The sequence below is a fragment of the Orcinus orca genome, chromosome 19 (genome assembly GCF_937001465.1).
Source record: "Orcinus orca chromosome 19, mOrcOrc1.1, whole genome shotgun sequence".
Taxonomy (NCBI): domain Eukaryota; kingdom Metazoa; phylum Chordata; class Mammalia; order Artiodactyla; family Delphinidae; genus Orcinus; species Orcinus orca.
Genome location: NC_064577.1, coordinates 39,540,363 through 39,557,084, shown reverse-complemented (window position 1 = coordinate 39,557,084; position 16,722 = coordinate 39,540,363). Strand labels below are relative to the sequence as shown.

The 16,722-nt window shown below is 52.7% G+C and overlaps 1 protein-coding gene across 1 annotated transcript; it reads left to right on the top strand.

Moving 5' to 3' along the window:
• Window positions 1–628: 628 nt before the first annotated feature.
• HROB (homologous recombination factor with OB-fold) lies at window positions 629–14,597 on the top strand. Its single transcript, XM_033416932.2, has 10 exons — window positions 629–857; window positions 2,192–2,242; window positions 5,438–6,586; window positions 7,796–7,879; window positions 8,997–9,137; window positions 9,736–9,844; window positions 10,033–10,118; window positions 10,494–10,619; window positions 11,935–12,055; window positions 13,989–14,597. Exons 1-10 carry the CDS (start codon window positions 855–857, stop codon window positions 14,078–14,080), a joined length of 1,962 nt encoding a protein of 653 aa, XP_033272823.1. The 5' UTR covers window positions 629–854; the 3' UTR covers window positions 14,081–14,597.
• Window positions 14,598–16,722: the final 2,125 nt, after the last annotated feature.

Below are 16,722 nucleotides of genomic sequence, written 5' to 3'. Positions count from 1 at the left end.
CATGGCCGCTGAGCCTGCGCGTCCGGAGCCTGTGCTCTGCAATGGGAGAGGCCACAGCAGTGAGAGGCCCACGTACCACACACACAAAAATAAATAAATAAATAAATATTTTTAAAAGATGTAAACCATGACAATTATAAATAATGAAAAATGCTGTGAAGGAAATTAAGCGTTGTGATGGGGGGAGGGATGTTACTTGAGAGATAAGGTGACAGGGAAGATCTGAGATCTAAGCTGAAACATGAAGGATGAAAAGAGCCTGACGGAGAATACCTTGCTTAATATACGCGTGGCAAGAATAGATGGATGGATGGATGGAGAGATGAACAGACAGACAAACCAGCAGGGTAGATTCTGGTGTGAATCAGAGTCACGCTGTAGTACTCAGTCCCTAGTATGCTTAACACAAGAGAGGAGGGTGGGCAGGATGGGATGCAATGGGCCCCAAATTCCCAACCTTGCTCTCACCTGAGCGCGCATTGAACAAGCGGATTGGGCCCTAGGGGCCGCTGGGGGGCGACCGAGAGCTCATTCGTTTCCCTTTAAGGCCGGGGCGGAAGACTGCGGTGAAGGGCCTTTGTGTCGGCGGGATAGAAATAGACCTGCCCCTTTAAGAGGGCGGAGATGATGAGTGGCGGCGGCTTCGAAAGCGGCCTAGGACGCCAGCCGCAGCTTCCCGACCACCCACCTTCGGCCGCCACCTGGGCTGCAAAGACGCCTCTCTCCGAGCTCGCCCCAGAGACTCTGTCGCCCGGACTCTGACCCTGCCACCTGGACCAAGGCCGAGGCCCCGGTGACCCCTAGAGTCGGAGTCTACCCGGCCAAGCCGCGGCCGGAGACTACCGGCCGTCGCCATGGTAATGCCCTGCCTGGGACCACCCGGCCGCCCGGTCTCCTGGCCGCAAGGACCTGCCTTCCGGGTTCCAGCCCCTCCCCCGTGCGAGCTGCAGGGCCGGGTTAGGGTTTAGGGGAGAGCTCGGTGGGGTCGGGAGGCCTGGGCCCTAGTCAGGGCTCGACATGGACACGCCCGGACCCTCAGGGAAGGCCTCTCCACTCACCTCCCTCTGGGCCTCAGTTTCCTGCCTCTTGCCTTCCATTTCATCTTGAAGAACTCCTGTTCATCCTTCCCGGTGTGCTCAAACGTCACGCCTCTTGGGCCCTCCTTCTCCCCCTAACCCTTCCAGTCTGATCCTTGACATTCCGGGATAGGTCTCCCTAACTATAGCTCTTGCTGCTGTGGCGTCTGAGGTTAGGCACAGCCCTTGACTCTAGGAGTGAGACACTTTTAATGTTGGCCACAGCAGCCCTGCTGCCCAGAAAGAAGGAACTGAACTGTGGACTGGGAGGCATCCCACCCTCCTGGGACCCTAGCTTTTGGGTGTTGGATTAGATAAAAACTACTGGCTTGACTCTCAGAATCAAGGCCACTAGGCTGGGGCATGCTTGGATTTATGGGAGTGTCCGTTATGTTTGACAAAGGTTCCAAACGCCAAACCTTTGGGATGTTGCAAAATCCTTAGGCCCACTGCACAGTGCTGGGTCTAAAGAATGACGCAGGCTCCCGTGGGCAGTCTTCTCTTTGCTTCCTCCCTCTTATTACAAGATTAAGGCAGGGCTTCCCTGATGGTGCAGTGGTTAGGAATCCGCCTGCCAATGCAGGGGACAAGGGTTCGAGCCCTGGTCTGGTAAGATCCCACATGCCGTGGAGCAACTAAGCCCGTGCGCCACAACTGCTGAGCCCACGTGCCACAACTACTGAAGCCCGCGTGCCTAGAGCCCATGCTCTGCAACAAGAGAAGCCACCACAATGAGAAGCCTGCACACTGCAACGAAGAGTAGCCCCTGCTCACCGCAACTAGAGAAAGCCTGCGCGCAGCAACGAAGACCCAACACAGCCAAAAAAAAAAAAAAAACCACAAAATAAATAAATCTTAAAAAAAAAGATTGATGCAAATGGACCTGAGTGAATTATTTTACAAGAAAGGATTCTAAGTCATCTAAGTCTTTAAGTAAATCCCATCTCTTCTCTCCTCATCCCTTATTCCTCCCCCCAACACTAGCAGAAAAACAAACAAACAGAAAACAGTAAACCTGATGGTCTTGTTAGAATTGGGAAAAAGCAGAGTGAGGACAGAATGTACTTGCAAACGGTGTTTCTCCTCCAACCTCAATTGCTTTGTTTTCCTTTCAGGCATGCAGTCTGCAGAAGCTGTTTGCTGTGGAAGAGGAGTTTGAAGATGAGGTAAAAAAGTGTTGGTGAACAGAGATGGCAGAGAAGGTCTTAAGATGTAAACACCCAGGCCCAGAACCCAAGTTTCCTTTTACTTGACATGTATATCTTTTTTTGTCTGTGAGAGGCTGAGAAATGATGAGAAATGTAAACAACCCATTTAACGGTCTTAGAAACAAATGAAAAACCAGAAAGATGAGCTGCTTAACTGTCATCCTTTAAATTATAAGGGCCCTTGCCTGGAAGCTGTGTCACGTAGATGATTGGATTCACCTTCACGATGACATACTTTTTTTTAATATAAATTTATTTATTCATTTATTTTTTGGCTGCGTTGGGTCTTCGTTGCTGCAGGCGGGCTTTGTCTAGTTGCAGCAAGCGGGGGCTGCTCTTTGTTGGGGTGTGTGGACTTCTCATTGCGGTGGCTTCTCTTTGTTGTGGAGCACAGGCTCTAGGCATGTGGGCTCAGTAGTGGTGGCTCACGGGCCCTAGAACGCAGGCTCAGTAGTTGTGGCACATGGGCTTAGTTGCTCCACTGCATGTGGGATCTTCCTGGACCAGGGCTCGAACCCGTGTCCCCTGCATTGGCAGGCGGATTCTTAACCACTGAGGCACCAGGGAAGCCCCACGATGATGTACTTGATGTGGGAAGAAAATTTAGGGAGAGTCAGAGACAGCACAGTTACTGGACAGCAGGAGGCCTGGGGTCACCAACTGGCTACCTGAGCCAGGGCAAAGTACTGCATTCTGTGGCCTTCCATTTTCTCTCCTATCACACATGATGGCCGTTCTTCTGCCATAAACATTCTTCCCTTCCCGCTCTCTCCTCAGAAGATGACACGTTAGACTAGATCTGAAGCTGGCATGTTAGAATCACCTCTGCCGAGGCCCTACCACATACCAGTTACATCAGAATTTCTGGGAATGGGCGCAGGCAGGGGTATTTCTAATCTCTGGGTGCAGCCAGAGACCGCTGAACTAGTGATCTGCACAGCTGTCTTCCCACTCAGATCGAACAGATATAGTTTCATCTAGGAGGCCCAAAATTGCTATCTCAAATCCTTTTCAGAAAGAAACAGGATTTAAGTGAGTAAATCTCCAAAAGGTAAATTAAATTGCTTAAGAATACAGCACCAGGGACTTCCCTGGTGGCGCAGTGGCTAAGAACCCGCCTGCCAATGCAGGGGACACCAGTTCCATCCCTGGTCCAGGAAGAGCCCACATGCCGCAGAGCAACTAAGCCCGTGTGCCACAACAACTGAGCCTGCTCTCCGGAGCCCACGAGCCACAACTACTGAGCCCGCGTGCCACAAATATTGAAGCCCACGTGCCTAAAGCCCGAGCTCCGCAACAAGAGAGACCACTGCAATGAGAAGCCCGTGCACTGCAACGAAGAGTAGCCCCCGCTCAATGCAACCAGAGAAAGCCCGTGTGCGGCAACAAAGGCTGAACGCAGCCAAATAAATAAATAAATAAATAGATGAAAAAGAAAGAATATGACACCAACAGCCAGGATGGCCTCCTGACTCCAGTCTAATGTACATGGAAACTATTAAACTACATTTATAGACTAGAGTTGCTCTAGTTTATCAATGACAAGCCATTCAAACCTACTTTTTTGTCTCCCAGTGATTTGCTTTAAAAATCACGTTTAGAATTTGTCCGGATGCCTAATTGGTGCCTAGTGAGATGGTGAATGCTGCACCAGGGACTCTTCTGGCAGCCACAGTCCCATGCTTCCCTTCCTTTGAGGCTTTTGGAACCCGAGGTTTGAAGGGAAAAACAGACCTTCCTCAGACCTCTTAAAATTCCATCTCTGGCTTGTCTCATTCATTGAGGCCCCAAGACATAGTGACAAAGGCACTTACGGGTTCCAGTCCTGGTTCTGTGAAGTTACTTAACCTCTCTGAGTCTCCGTTTCTGTATCCGTAAAACAGGGACAATAATAGTACGTATTCATAGGGTCATCATGAGAAATCATGGAGAGAATTCTGGTAAAATGTTTACATGGTACCTGGCACCCAGTGAGGTTTTTCAAATGTTAGATGTTTTGTTATCACTTGGGGACTTGATTTTTGTTTTTACAAATAATTCAGAACTGCCAGGTTTGTCAAGGAGATATGCGTCCTTGTCTTTGTCTTTCAGCTTTGGAGATGTGTAATTATGGGCTGAAAAAAATGACCCTCCTGGGTCTTACCAGGTCATGGTAGGACTGCTAGGCTAGTAATGGAATTAAGAGTGAAGGACTCTGACAGCTCAAGTTTCTGTTCCATGACCAGTCCCTTTCCCCGTTCCCAAGACAGATGACATCATGTCTGAGAGTGAGCTCTTCAGCGGAAAAGGGCTGCATCACCTCCCAGGGTCATCAGGATTTTCTTGCTGCTGTAATTATAATATTATTATTACTAAGTCCTAAGGTAGTCCTGTTAGAGTATGCTACTCTCCTGATAGTACACGAAGCAAGAAAGATCCTTTCTCTAGCCTGGACAGTCCAGTGCAGCAGCGGGGGGTGGGGGTGGAGGGGACCTTCCTGTCAGTTAAATCAGCAGTTCTGACACCTTCGGAACAGGTCTGTTGCTCTTGAAGGTGTCAGTCTCCCCTTGCTTCCCAACCGGAATCCATACTTCGTTTACCTGCCTGAAAAGCTATATTTAACTTCTATCTATTTTGCAGGCTCTGAGGACTCTCTGGCTTACTGAAGACTAAGCGTGTGCGTGCGTGTGCGCGTGTGCGTGTACGTGTGTGTGTGTGTGTGTGTGTGTGGTGGGGATGAGGAGTGGGTGGAGGACAGGCAGCAGGACCAGATGGATAGATGCCTAGTGCACAGGCTCGACACCACGAAGCTAGTTTCCTTGAGATGGGTGTGTGACCTTGGATGATTTGTTTGACTCCTGGGTCACCTGGTTCCTTTGCTTCTCCTACTGCTCCCCCAACTGCCGCCACCACCCCTCCCCACCCCCCACCTGAGACTGAAGAAAGAGAGAAGCTACCTGAACACTTAGCCTTAGAATGCGTCTGGTAGAAGCCTCGTTGTGGGCTCCTGGGCAAGGTCAAAGGTGGTGAGAGAGTCCACCACTGCCTTTCACACCTTGGTGTCTTGTTTGCGAGTATCTGCACACACAGACACACCACATAACCCGAAACAGTGAAAGCAGAGTGTTTCTTGATTTCCAGATGCCAAGACCTGCTGTCTCTGCTTCTTTGTAGGATTTCTTGTCGGCGGTGGAGGATGCAGAGAACCAGTTCATTGGCTCACGGCCTGTGAATGCTGGGTGCCTGCGACCTGTCTCTTCCCGGCCACAGGAGGCCCAGCTACTGCCATGCCCCACTGCTCCTTCAGAGGCTGCGGGCCTGCCAGCCCTGGGACTCCGCCTTTCTACCTCCGGCATGCCCAGGGCCGTTGAAGGTCCACCTTCCACAGGAACAGCTCCCCTAAGGCCTGTCTCAATGTCCAGCAGCTGGACTGGCAATCAGGGAAGAGTGACACTGACAGAAGTGCTCAGTGAGACCCCAGTAAGACCCCAGTCCTCAGTCTCCCACCCCCATCTCACCTTCAAGAGCAAACAGCAGGTGATTGGTGGCTTTGAGGGGCCTGAACAAGATGAATTTGATAAGGTCCTGGCAAGCATGGAGCTGGAACTTGGAGTTAGCGGTGAGGCCACAGGAATCCTGCCCACCTGGCGGCGGGAGGACTCAACGTTGGCTAAAAAGGCCCGGGCAGCTGATCTGAGCAGACCTTGCCAAAAGGGGCCCATGCCTGCAACCCACATAGCTGGTATCCCGTCAGCTCGGGATGTGCCCCCGGATCCTGTTGTCCGCTGTGGGACTCCACAGTCCCACTTGAGGCCTGGTGCCACGGGTAACCTTCCTGTCCCAACTGCCTCAGTGGTTCGCGGTCAGCAGCCCCATTGGGAAGTCTCTCCCGGTGGTCCCCCTCCTCAAGCACCCCAGCCTTTCCAAGCTGCTGGCAGGCTCGTTCAGAGCAGCCCTCAAAATCATTTCCCTGGTCAGCCATTCCCGTCTCCAAATGCCTGCTTAACTGGCAAACCTCATTTTCTTACACCACAGACTCCCAACTCAAGCTGTGCTACTCCCTCAAGGACTATCTCTGGATTATTTCCTCGGGGGCCCTTCCAGCCCCGAGCTCCAGCATCTTCTGTCAAGTCTCCTGTCAGCACCCTGAAGGGCCCCCGTCCTTCCCCAGTCCCTCAAGCTGCTCTGCAGACGCCCATCGTCACGAACCACCTGGTGCGGCTGGTCACTGCTGCCAACCGGACACCCCAGCAGCCCGCTTGCACTTCCACCCGCGCCAAAACGCGCCGCTTCCCCGGCCCAGCAGGGCTCCTGCCTCACCAGGTGAGTGACGGCTTCTCTCTGGCCAGAGCCTGAGCTCCCCAGGCTGCTGGGGGCCCAGGAGAGCAGCAGAGTCCCAGAGGATCTTCACGCCCCCCCAGGAAGGGGAGGAAGGAAGTGCAGAGAGGGAGCGTTTCCAAAGCTGTGGAGGAAGTCAGAAGAAGTGGGAAGAATTGAATGCTTGAAAACCCACATGTGAGATGCTTAAGGCTTGAGAATGTCACAATTTCCATACGTTTGTTGAACATCTACTGTTTCCTAGCACCAGGGCAGAAAGATTCATTCACTTATATTTGCTAAAGACTGGTATGTGTTGGGCACTTTGCTTGGACCTGAGAATACAGAGATTAACATAGAAATAGTTCCCGTCCTAAGGAGCTTCCAGGAGAGTGGAAGAAGCAGACACAAACGATTACACATAAAAGGCACAGGGAGAGTAGAGGTCATTCCCTGGGTGCTGGGGAGACACTGGGCTCCTTGGGCTTGCTGCGTGGGCTCTGGAGGGATGAGTAGGAGGTTTACGGAGGTGTGTGTCAGGAGGCTGTGTCTTGGAGGACATTTCAGCAGTGGAAAGACGGGAGAGCGTGTGCAAAGGCACAGATGCTCTGGGAGAGCCACAGAATCGCTCGTAGCTGGTGTGGGGTGAGTGTGGGGGAGTTGGGGCTGAGCTGCGTGTGTAGATTTCGGCAGCAGTGGAGAGACAGGGTCCATCAAACTACTCTTGGGTCAGATCCCAGATAATTGGACTCCGAGGATCCGGTCTGGTTGTGATAGGTTACCCCCTTTCCTCACATTTGAAGGGTGTTTGAAAAGATTCCTGCCTGTTAACTTGCTCTTCCCTGGCACTTTTAAGAGAAATCCAAGGAGACCTGGGATGGACCTCTGTAGGGAAGGATGAGGTCCCTGAGAAGGGGTGTGGGGAAAGCTGCCCTTTTACTCATCTCGGGCCTCTCTATTCAAGTCATCGCCCCCGTCAGGAAGCCCTGGGGTTTGTTCCTGGGCCAGCTCTAGCTTCCTCACACTCCCAAAACGATCCCAAAGCATCTTTTTTGAGCTGCCAGCGAGGCTCCTGAGACTTCCTTAGGAGAGATGTACTACGTGTTAATTGTCCCTGGTAGTTTCCTGAACTCATTATGTAACCCAGACAAGAAGCCGTACTTGTAAATAACAGCTGCTGAGCTTGCTCTCGCCTTCTCCTCTGTCCCCTTGTAGCACAGTGGGAAAAATCTGGACGACATCATGGTTTCCACGCCCCAGACTCCGACTCATGGTGCTCTGGCTAAATTCCGGACAGAGGTAACTAATTCCATGCAAATGTTAACTTCCTGGGGATCGTTCAAGAGTGAGGGACATCCCTACGTGTTTCAGTAGCTGAGGATGAGAGTCTGTGCTGCTCGGCCCGTTCCCTGGGGTCATACACCACAGGGCATTTGGGGAGGTGGCAATTTTCCTGGCATAAAGTGAAGCCTATCCTGATGCCAGAGGGGTGTGAACCGATACCTTGAGTCCAGCCTTCTTTCCCAGCTAAGAAAGAAAGGCCCAGCTAACTTCATCTTCCCTCAGAGGAGGAGAGTGTAACAGTTGTTGAAATTGTATCTCAGGAACGCTGCCTTTCAGGTTTCTGGGAATCAAGCTGGGAAGGATCTGGCTTCATCTTGCCTCTGGTGGGTTCCCTCTTGGTGGGTGAGACCCAGCCTCCCTCCTCCCTGGGATTCTGGTTGACCTGCTCTGCTCCCAGACCCACTTTTGCTTTTAATTCTCTCTAGAAGTTTTTCTCTTTGCTGTAGCTCTGCAGATCCACCAGTCCATTTCAGCTCCAAAGCAATAAATACTCACCTGGATTCAAAGCTTTTTTTGTTTTTTTTTTTTTTTGCGGTACGCGGGCCTCTCACCATTGTGGCCTCTCCTGTTGCGGAGCACAGGCTCCGGACGCACAGGCCCAGCGGCCATGGCTCACGGGTCCCAAAGCATTTTTTAATATAATAAGGTGAATAGTTAAAGCCAGAGGCATCCCAGATAAAATATAATTGGTTTCAAAATTGCCTGGAAGCCTATAAATATATGTGGGAGCTCCCTAGCCCCAAGACTTTGCAAGTCCATTGTAAGAGACAAGCATAGATAGCCTTTTGCATTAATGTAATTAAAGTCAGGGCCTGATTTAAAGTAAACAAATGCCTCAGTGAAAGTACTTTTGCTAGTGTACCTTTGCTATTGCTTCTCAGTGAAAGATGTGATATGCCACAAGGTTTCACACACCATTTTCTGAACTTGGAGATACACGAAGGGAGAGAATGTGGCCACCGTGCTGCAGGGAATTCACCCTTGCTCTCCCACCCCTCTATCCCAGCTCAGGCAAGGCCTCTAGCAAAGTGGACCTGTTAATGCAGGCTCCCCTTCTGCTCTGTTGTGCCAGATTGTTACTAGTTCCCAGGCATCGGTGGAGGAGGACTTTGGGCGAGGGCCCTGGCTGACCATGAAATCTGCTCTGGGCCTGGATGAGAGAGACCCTACCTGTTTCCTCTGTACCTACAGCATCATCATGGTGCTGCGGAAGGTAAGGGTCCTGGGTGCTGAGACCCAAAGGGAAGACCATTTTTATCCCTTTCACCAACCTCCTGCCCTGCTCCACCTTAGGAAAGGGGCTCTCTGTTTGCTCCCTGCTACCCCAGGCCTGTCTCTGAGTGGCAACGTGAAGCCCCTTTGGTTGTATCTTCCACTCACCTGCCTTTTCACAGTATCTGGCATAGGTGGAGGTGGGTTATGGGCATGTCTCTGCACATCTGGGCCCTGAATGGGGTAGGGTAAACACACTGCTACCCCTAGAGCTCCCCAGAGGTCAAAGGTCACGTGCAGACGCACGTTAGTACATGTGCTGACGTACTCCTGCCTGTGGCCTGTGAGATGCAGCTCTATATGAATACATACACATAAACACACAAAAGAAAGGGGGCAGGGCAGACAAATGAAAGGCCCACAGCTTCAGGTCTGCCAGAGGGAGATGGGATGAGCCCTGTAGACTGCCCCTTGGCCCTCTGAAAAGGAAGACCATCACCACACCAGTGCTCTGCCCCCCTCCCTGCGTTGCCCTGGCACACTTGGGAACCTTACAGGTGGGACGTGGCTCCTCAGCAAATGCCTCTCCTTGTAACCAGGCAGCCCTGAAGCAGCTGCCCAGGAACAAAGTCCCCAACATGGCAGTGATGATCAAGTCCCTGACCCGGAGCACAGTGGACGCCAGTGCGGTTTTCAAGGACCCCACGGGTGAGGAGTTAAGTCCTGGGAGTGTCTGACGAGTGGCCGCATTGAGGTCAGGAGGTGAGGAGGAGCCGCCCTCTCCATTTGCAGTTAGGAAAATTGAGGCAGTGTCCAGCCCCCTTCCCAGCCGGGGCCCAGGCCAGTCACTGTGCTGCCCTTGGCCCTGATACTGATGGGCGGTGTGGTGTTTGCAGGAGAGATGCAGGGCACGGTGCACAGGTTGCTGCTGGAGACACGCCAGAATGAGCTGAAGCCTGGCTCAGTGCTGCTGCTAAAGCAGGTACGGGAGCTCCAGGTGGGGACCTGCTCTCCCGCCTCCTGCCCTGGAGAAAGCCCCGGGTTGTCTCTCTGGCTCCCTGCCCTCCCAGGGCCCAGGCAGAGAGTGGCTGCCCCAGTGCAAGCCCTTGGCTCACTGGAGCCAAGTAAAGGCCTGACTGCCATCCTTCAGGGGGCGGATGGGGGTGGAGGTCGTGCTGTGAGGGGCCGAGGATGGGGTACGCAGTGCTACTCTGGCAGCAGGGCTGCGGCAGGAGTGATTTCTGTGACCCTGGTGCAGAGGCTAGCAAGGGTGAGGCAGGCGGGACTGGTGGCCGTCCGGCAGCACCTAGCGCTCTGTCAGGACATTGGACACCTTCCCCCCCTTTCTCCACTCCAGATCGGAGTGTTCTCTCCTTCACTCCGAAATCACTACCTCAACGTGACGCCCAACAACCTGGTCCACGTTTATAGCCCAGATTCTGGGGATGGGAACTTCCTCAAGCCATCTCAGCCCTTCCCCAAGGTAAGAGGAGCAAGATGGAGAGGGCATGGGTAGGGCCGCTTTCCGCCTGGGTCTTCTGATTTCTTCCCCTCCTCTATCCTGGGGAGCAGGGATGTGAAGTGGACAGTTGCCCTGAGGTGAAAAGATGCCCTTTGGGGACAGGCCCATCTCCTCCTGTCCCTGGTCCAGCCACCTGCCAGATGGCACAGTAACAGGACCTAGAGGAGCAGCTGGCTTCTGGGTGGATCCCTGAGTGTCTGATGGCAGACCTGAACGTTGGAGAGCATGGGAGTCACCTGAGAACTAACCGAGTTGAGGGTCCACGATGGGGTGGGGCCCTCAGTGAGTGACTGAGGGTTGGATTTGCTGCAGGTGGCAGTGCAGAGAACAGACAGCTACAGATGGTCTGTCAGGTGAGCCAGCACTTGCTCTGTATCTTCCCTCCTGGTTTCCACCTCTGCTAGGTGCAGAGCGCAGGCTCTAGGGCGCACGGGCTTCAGTAGTTGCAGCGCATGGGCTCAGTAGTTGTGGCTCGCAGGCTCAGTAGTTGTGGCTCACGGGTTTAGTTGCTCCACGACATGTGGGATCTTCCCGGACCGGGGCTCGAACCTGTGTCCCCTGCATTGGCAGGTGAATTCTTAACCACTGTGCCACCAGGGAAGCCCCATCTTGATTTCCTTTTAAATTTCAAGTCACCCCAGGAATTCCCTGGTGGTCCAGTGGTTAGGACTGTGTGCTTCCACTGCAGGGGGCACGGGTTCGATCCCTGGCCAGGGAACTAAGATGCCCCTCGCTGCAAGGTGTGGCCAAAAAAAGAAAAAAAAAAAAATTTTCAAGTCATCCGTACTTGTTGAAAAAAATTGTACAGAATAAAGTGATGTGAAACTGACCCTTCTCCACTTCCATTCCCTAGGGCTAACCATGGTTAACAGGTTTAATTACTAATTTTAATTACCTGTTCATATATTAGTTAGTTTGGGGATTGTTAACAGCTCATTTTTAATTCCAGGCTAACTCCTCAGCATAATTCTGAATGGCGTCTTCACTCTCTGCTCCAGTTATAGAGATTCCCTAAAACATCAGATACCAGCAGAATTAGAAAAGAAAGTCGGCCAAAAGTTTTCTGTTTTTCTTTTATTTTTTTAACTGTCTGCTGTTTGGGGTGTTTGGCATTTCAGCCCCCTCCCCACAGCATGGGCCTGGGTGACTGGCCGCTGCCACGTTCCTCTCTCCTGTCTTTCCTGAGCCCCCACCTATTCCTTTGAGGTTGTTTGGGCAGAATTGTCCAGAGGATTTCAGGGGCACAGGTATTGGTAACCAGATCCTCTGTCCCCAGGATCCAGGAAGCTTCCATGAACGCCTCCAGCATGAGACCGAGAAGCCTGGGAAAGGCCTCAGAATAGCACAGAACCCAGAGGCAGGGGCATCACCTGAGAAAGAACTACTCCCAGAAGCAGGTAAGGCCGTCAGCCCACCCAGGAGCAAAAGAGGTTCTCCTTCTATTTCCTCTTGAATAGCTCAGCCAGATTGTTCCTCCTCCTGTGAGTCTTTGGATCTTACAGAATCTTAACAGAAATCCGATGTGGTGTGTTCTCTGGCGAGGCTGCAGGCCACAAACTAATTAACACAAAGAATGTGAACCAAAGCGCCCCAGTTTCCAGGCCATGTGCTGTTAGCCACAGGGGGAGGTAGACTGGCACCATCCTTGAGTCTTCTGTGGCCTGATGGCCAGACCTCAGAGGCAGATTTCCCCATAGTGACTAAGCTCCAAGGCCCTCCAGGCGGTGCTGAGGGGTCAAACATCCATGAGGTTAGGGTGGGACCAGGATACAGACCTGAGAGGCCCAAATACAGACCTTTGAGGGGAGGGCCAACTTGTTCCTCAGGAGGGAGCCTTACCCGGGTGAAGCTAACACAGTCCAGGTCTGGTCCTTAGCTCTTTGATTCAACCCTGTTTGGCCCCAGAGTTCATGGGATTATGGATAGGTGTCTCGACGTTAACCAAATTTCACGGTAGACCAATGGATAAACCACAAAGCCCATTTCTTTATATCGTATGAAAAAGCGCCTGCCCTGGGCGCTGGGGCCTTCTCTAGAATCTTGCACTGCCTCCTTGGAGGTCAGCTTGATGACAAGCCGGACCATCATCAGAAGGTTGCTGGTGGCCACAGTACAAGCGCGAGGCGAGTTGCCTGGAGAACGTGTGGTTGGTGTCATACCTCCACTGCAGGGACAGACCTGCCGGGCAGGCAGCTGCTGGTGGTGGCCGGGCAGCACTAGGAGACACAAATGCGGATTCCTGCTATGGTTCCCATTTTCCTAGGCTCACACTGGCTGGCTCACTCCCCTTCATTTAACCTAGTGTTTCTTCAGACGGTCACAGTGTAGCTAGTGAGGGGCAACTTTTTTTGTTATAATCAAATTGCAGTCCTGCTTCCCTGAGTACAGTGCTGGTCACCCTAATTAAATTTGAATGCCCCAAAACTGACTTCTGTCCTTCCAGCAGCAGTGTTTATCGAGTGGGAGCTGGCCTCTGCAGGTATAGTTTCCAGCCGGACTGACTCTAGGGCTGCCTGATCCCATCCATTCAGCGGGAGTTTTCTAGTTGGAAGCTAGGGCTCTGGTGTCAAAGGGATGCTACTTGGGGAAGTTGTTGACCTCTGTAAACCCTGTTCTCTCAGGTAAAGTGGGGATTCTAACATGAACTACCACGAGATGCCCTTTAAAGGGGCCCCGTGAGACCGAAATGAAGTGATGAGTATAACGTGGGCAGCCCTGTGCTGGCACCCAGCATGCCCCCGGTACGTGTTAGCTGCCCTTGTTAACAGTCAGAGTAGCAGTAGGGCTTACTGAGGTCAGCTCTGTTTCCAAGTTCTCAGACAGAAGCACCCCATCCAAGAACTGTAGTCGGGGACAGTTACTTTTGTCCCCTCTGCCTACGAGGCACTTTGGGGGAGGGGACGATGATGTCTCCCACTCTGCAGATGAGAAACCAGGTTAATGAACTGTGTGATTCTGAACACATCTAGTGACTCTTCCTGGCCTTCTTTCTCCCTCTGTCCAACGCAGAGGTTGCACTAGGGGACCTCTGCTCAGGCACTGTGCCTCTGGATGGAAAGAGGAGCCATGAAGGCCCGAGGGGAGCCTCTTTCTTAGCAAAGTGGCCCGGGCGTTTTGCCTCTGCCTTTGTTGTGTGTGGGTATGTGGGGGGCAGAGGGGAGGTGGAAGGCGGGCCGGTCTCAGGCCCGTCAGTGTGGGTGCTGGCGGCTGGGCGAGCCACCTTCCTGACAGCCCTCCCGAGGGGCGGGAGCCTTGGCTCTGAGTCACGTGGAGCCCTAATATTATCACTAAGTCTCCCCGCCCTCTCTTCCCCCCGCCCCCCCCCCGCAGATGACCTAGATGGACTCCTGAGTGAGCTCCCTGAGGACTTCTTCTGTGGCACCAGCAGTTGGGGCTCCCCCAAGGCAGGGCACCCCCCATGAGCCGGCAGCCTCAGCACCCAGGAGAGAGAAGACCAACACAATTGGAAAACAAAGTTCCGGGACTTCTCTGGCTGCTCCCACCCTGGACACTTACCCTGAGAACACCCTCGTCCCTCGGGTTCTGCAGTGCCGTCACTCTGGGTCTTCCTTTGGCAACCGGAACTCTGCCCAGGATCAACTCCAGCTCTACTGTCCTCCAAGCCCTCGGGTGCACATTCCGTCTCCTCCTCCAACAGGGAAGGTGTGCCATTCTCCCACCTCAGCTTGAATTTAGAGGATGCTGGGCCTGGTCCCTTTACTCCCTAGTCCGCGGGCAGCTGAGGAGCTAAGAGGAGCCGCACCACAGCAGTGGCGACCTGTCCCTCTGGGCAAGGAAGGAACGCTCAGACTTCCCTCTGCGTCGTCTCTTGAGGCCTGTAGCTGGCCAGCTCACCTGTGCCCAGGGCTCCCAGGAGCGGGGGCAGGAGGACGGCTGAGGTGCCTTATTCTGAAATAAAGCAGCCGCCTGCTTCACCCACCTCCCTCTCGTTTCCAGCCTCGCTGCTCCTTGTTCTGTCTGCCCTGCTGGTGGTACCTTGGCCAGAGCAGAGCCAAGCCACTCGTTTTCTCTCTCTCTGTCTCTCTCCTTTTTTTTTTAACTATAAACTTTTTCTTGTAGACAGTTTTAGATTTATAGAATTATTGCAAAGATGTTACAGGGAGTTCTCATATACCCCACACCCAGTCTCCCCTATTGCTGCCATCTTACATTAGTATGGTAGATTTGTTGCAACTAAAGAACCAGTATTGATACATTATTATTAACTGAATTCCATACTTTATTCACATTACTCAGCTTTCCCCTGATGTCCTTTTTCTCTTCCAGGATCTCACGTTACATTTAGCCATCGTGTCCCTTGGCTGTGGTAGTTTCTCCAACTCTCCTTGTTTCTTAATGACCTTGACAGCTTCGAGGAGCGCAGGTCCGCCATGTTGTCGGATGTCCCACTATGGGAATTTGTCTGGTGTGCCTTCATGATTAGACCGGGGTTATGTGTTTGGGGGAGGAAGACCTCAGAGGTAAGGTGCTTTTCTCATCACATCATATCAGGGTTGGTGTTGACCTTGGTCACCTGGCTGAAGTAGGGTTTGTCAGATTGGCCAGATTTCTCCCCTGTCAAGTTACTCTTTTTCTCCTTTTACGCACGATACCCTTTGGAAGGAATTCACTCTGCTGCCCACACTTAAGGAATGAGGAGTTATGTTCTACCTTCTTAAGGGCAGAATATCTACATGGATTATGTGGAATTCTTCTGCGTGGGAGCTTGGTCTGTTTTCCCTTATCTTTTGTTCAACCACCCATTTATATCAGTATGGACTCATGGATATTTATTTTATACTTTGGGTTAGAGTCCACTACTACTTTATTTATTTTGTTGCCAAGCAACTCTTCACCACTGTAGCTTCTCTGTACCGCTTTTCAGGCAAGAATTGGACGAGGGTCATGGGTGGGGTGTAAAAGGTCTAATTATACCAAGTTGCCAACCAACCTTGTTTTCCTTTCTGGAATGAAGGGAGGAAAGGAAGATTCTCTCAGCACATGGTTGAGGGGGTGTGGGTTAAAGACCCCAGTTTGGCAGCCAGCCTCTTCTGCCTCTGCGTCAGCCTTCACCAGGCAGCTGTGAGTCAGGACCTCCAATGGGCTTGGTGCGGCTCTGGGAGAAGGGGTTAGGCTCCCTTTTTCCAAAGAAAAGCTGATCCCACGGATCCCAGTCTCAAAGCTGAAGTGAACAGGTGCTTTAAGAACTCCATGTTCAGCTGGCTGCTGGTGGCAGTGGGGCTCTGTTCTAGAAGGCTTTTGTGGCCCAAGCGCAGGAACAAGAAGGGGCTAATTCACCAGCACCCCTTTCACACTCTCACGGGGTCTTCCTACCTGAGCACACCACGCACTTCTTTCTCTTCCCCGTGCTGCTAACTCCCCAGCTCCACCTCTGTAGCTTAGATCTGGGCCGGAGCCGCCCATCTATGCCGGGTGGTCTTCCTGCACCTAAACCAGCCCTGCCCCTGGCCTGCGGTGCCCCCCCGCACTCAGCCCCCTTGAGCTGTGGTCTCTGCTGCTCACGATCCTGACAGATGCCCTGGTTTCTTGTGTGCTTCATTCCCCCCCACAGGCTCTGAGCTCCCAGAAGGCAGGCTGGGTATCCAGTTGCCTGGCACTGTTCCTGCCAGTAAAACTGGGCTCCCTGTGGGTTCACGTGTGGGTTGAAGTAAAGGCCTCAGGAAGTTAATGCTGAGGATAGTTTTTCTGCCCTCAGGAAGTTAAGGCTAAGGATAGGGGACTGAACATATGGTACCTCTGAGGACTGATCTGTAGTCAGAGCACCTTCAGGCCTGTGACAAGAGCTGCAGAGAGGCTGGGGAGGTCAGAACAGCCTCAGGCCCCACCGACCATGACTACCGTGAGCCTCGGGAGAACGCCCCTCTCGGCCCCGTCGCGTTTTGCCAGCTCCCAGCCCTGGGAGCCCAGCTCCGGGTGCTCAGCCGGGCTGTTGGCTGGGCAATTAAAACATCGAACGGGCGCCTTTCTCTGAGGATCTCCAAGCCCTCGCTGGGCATGATCTCATTCCTCCTCTGGGATCCCCCACCCTGGAATACCACGAAGA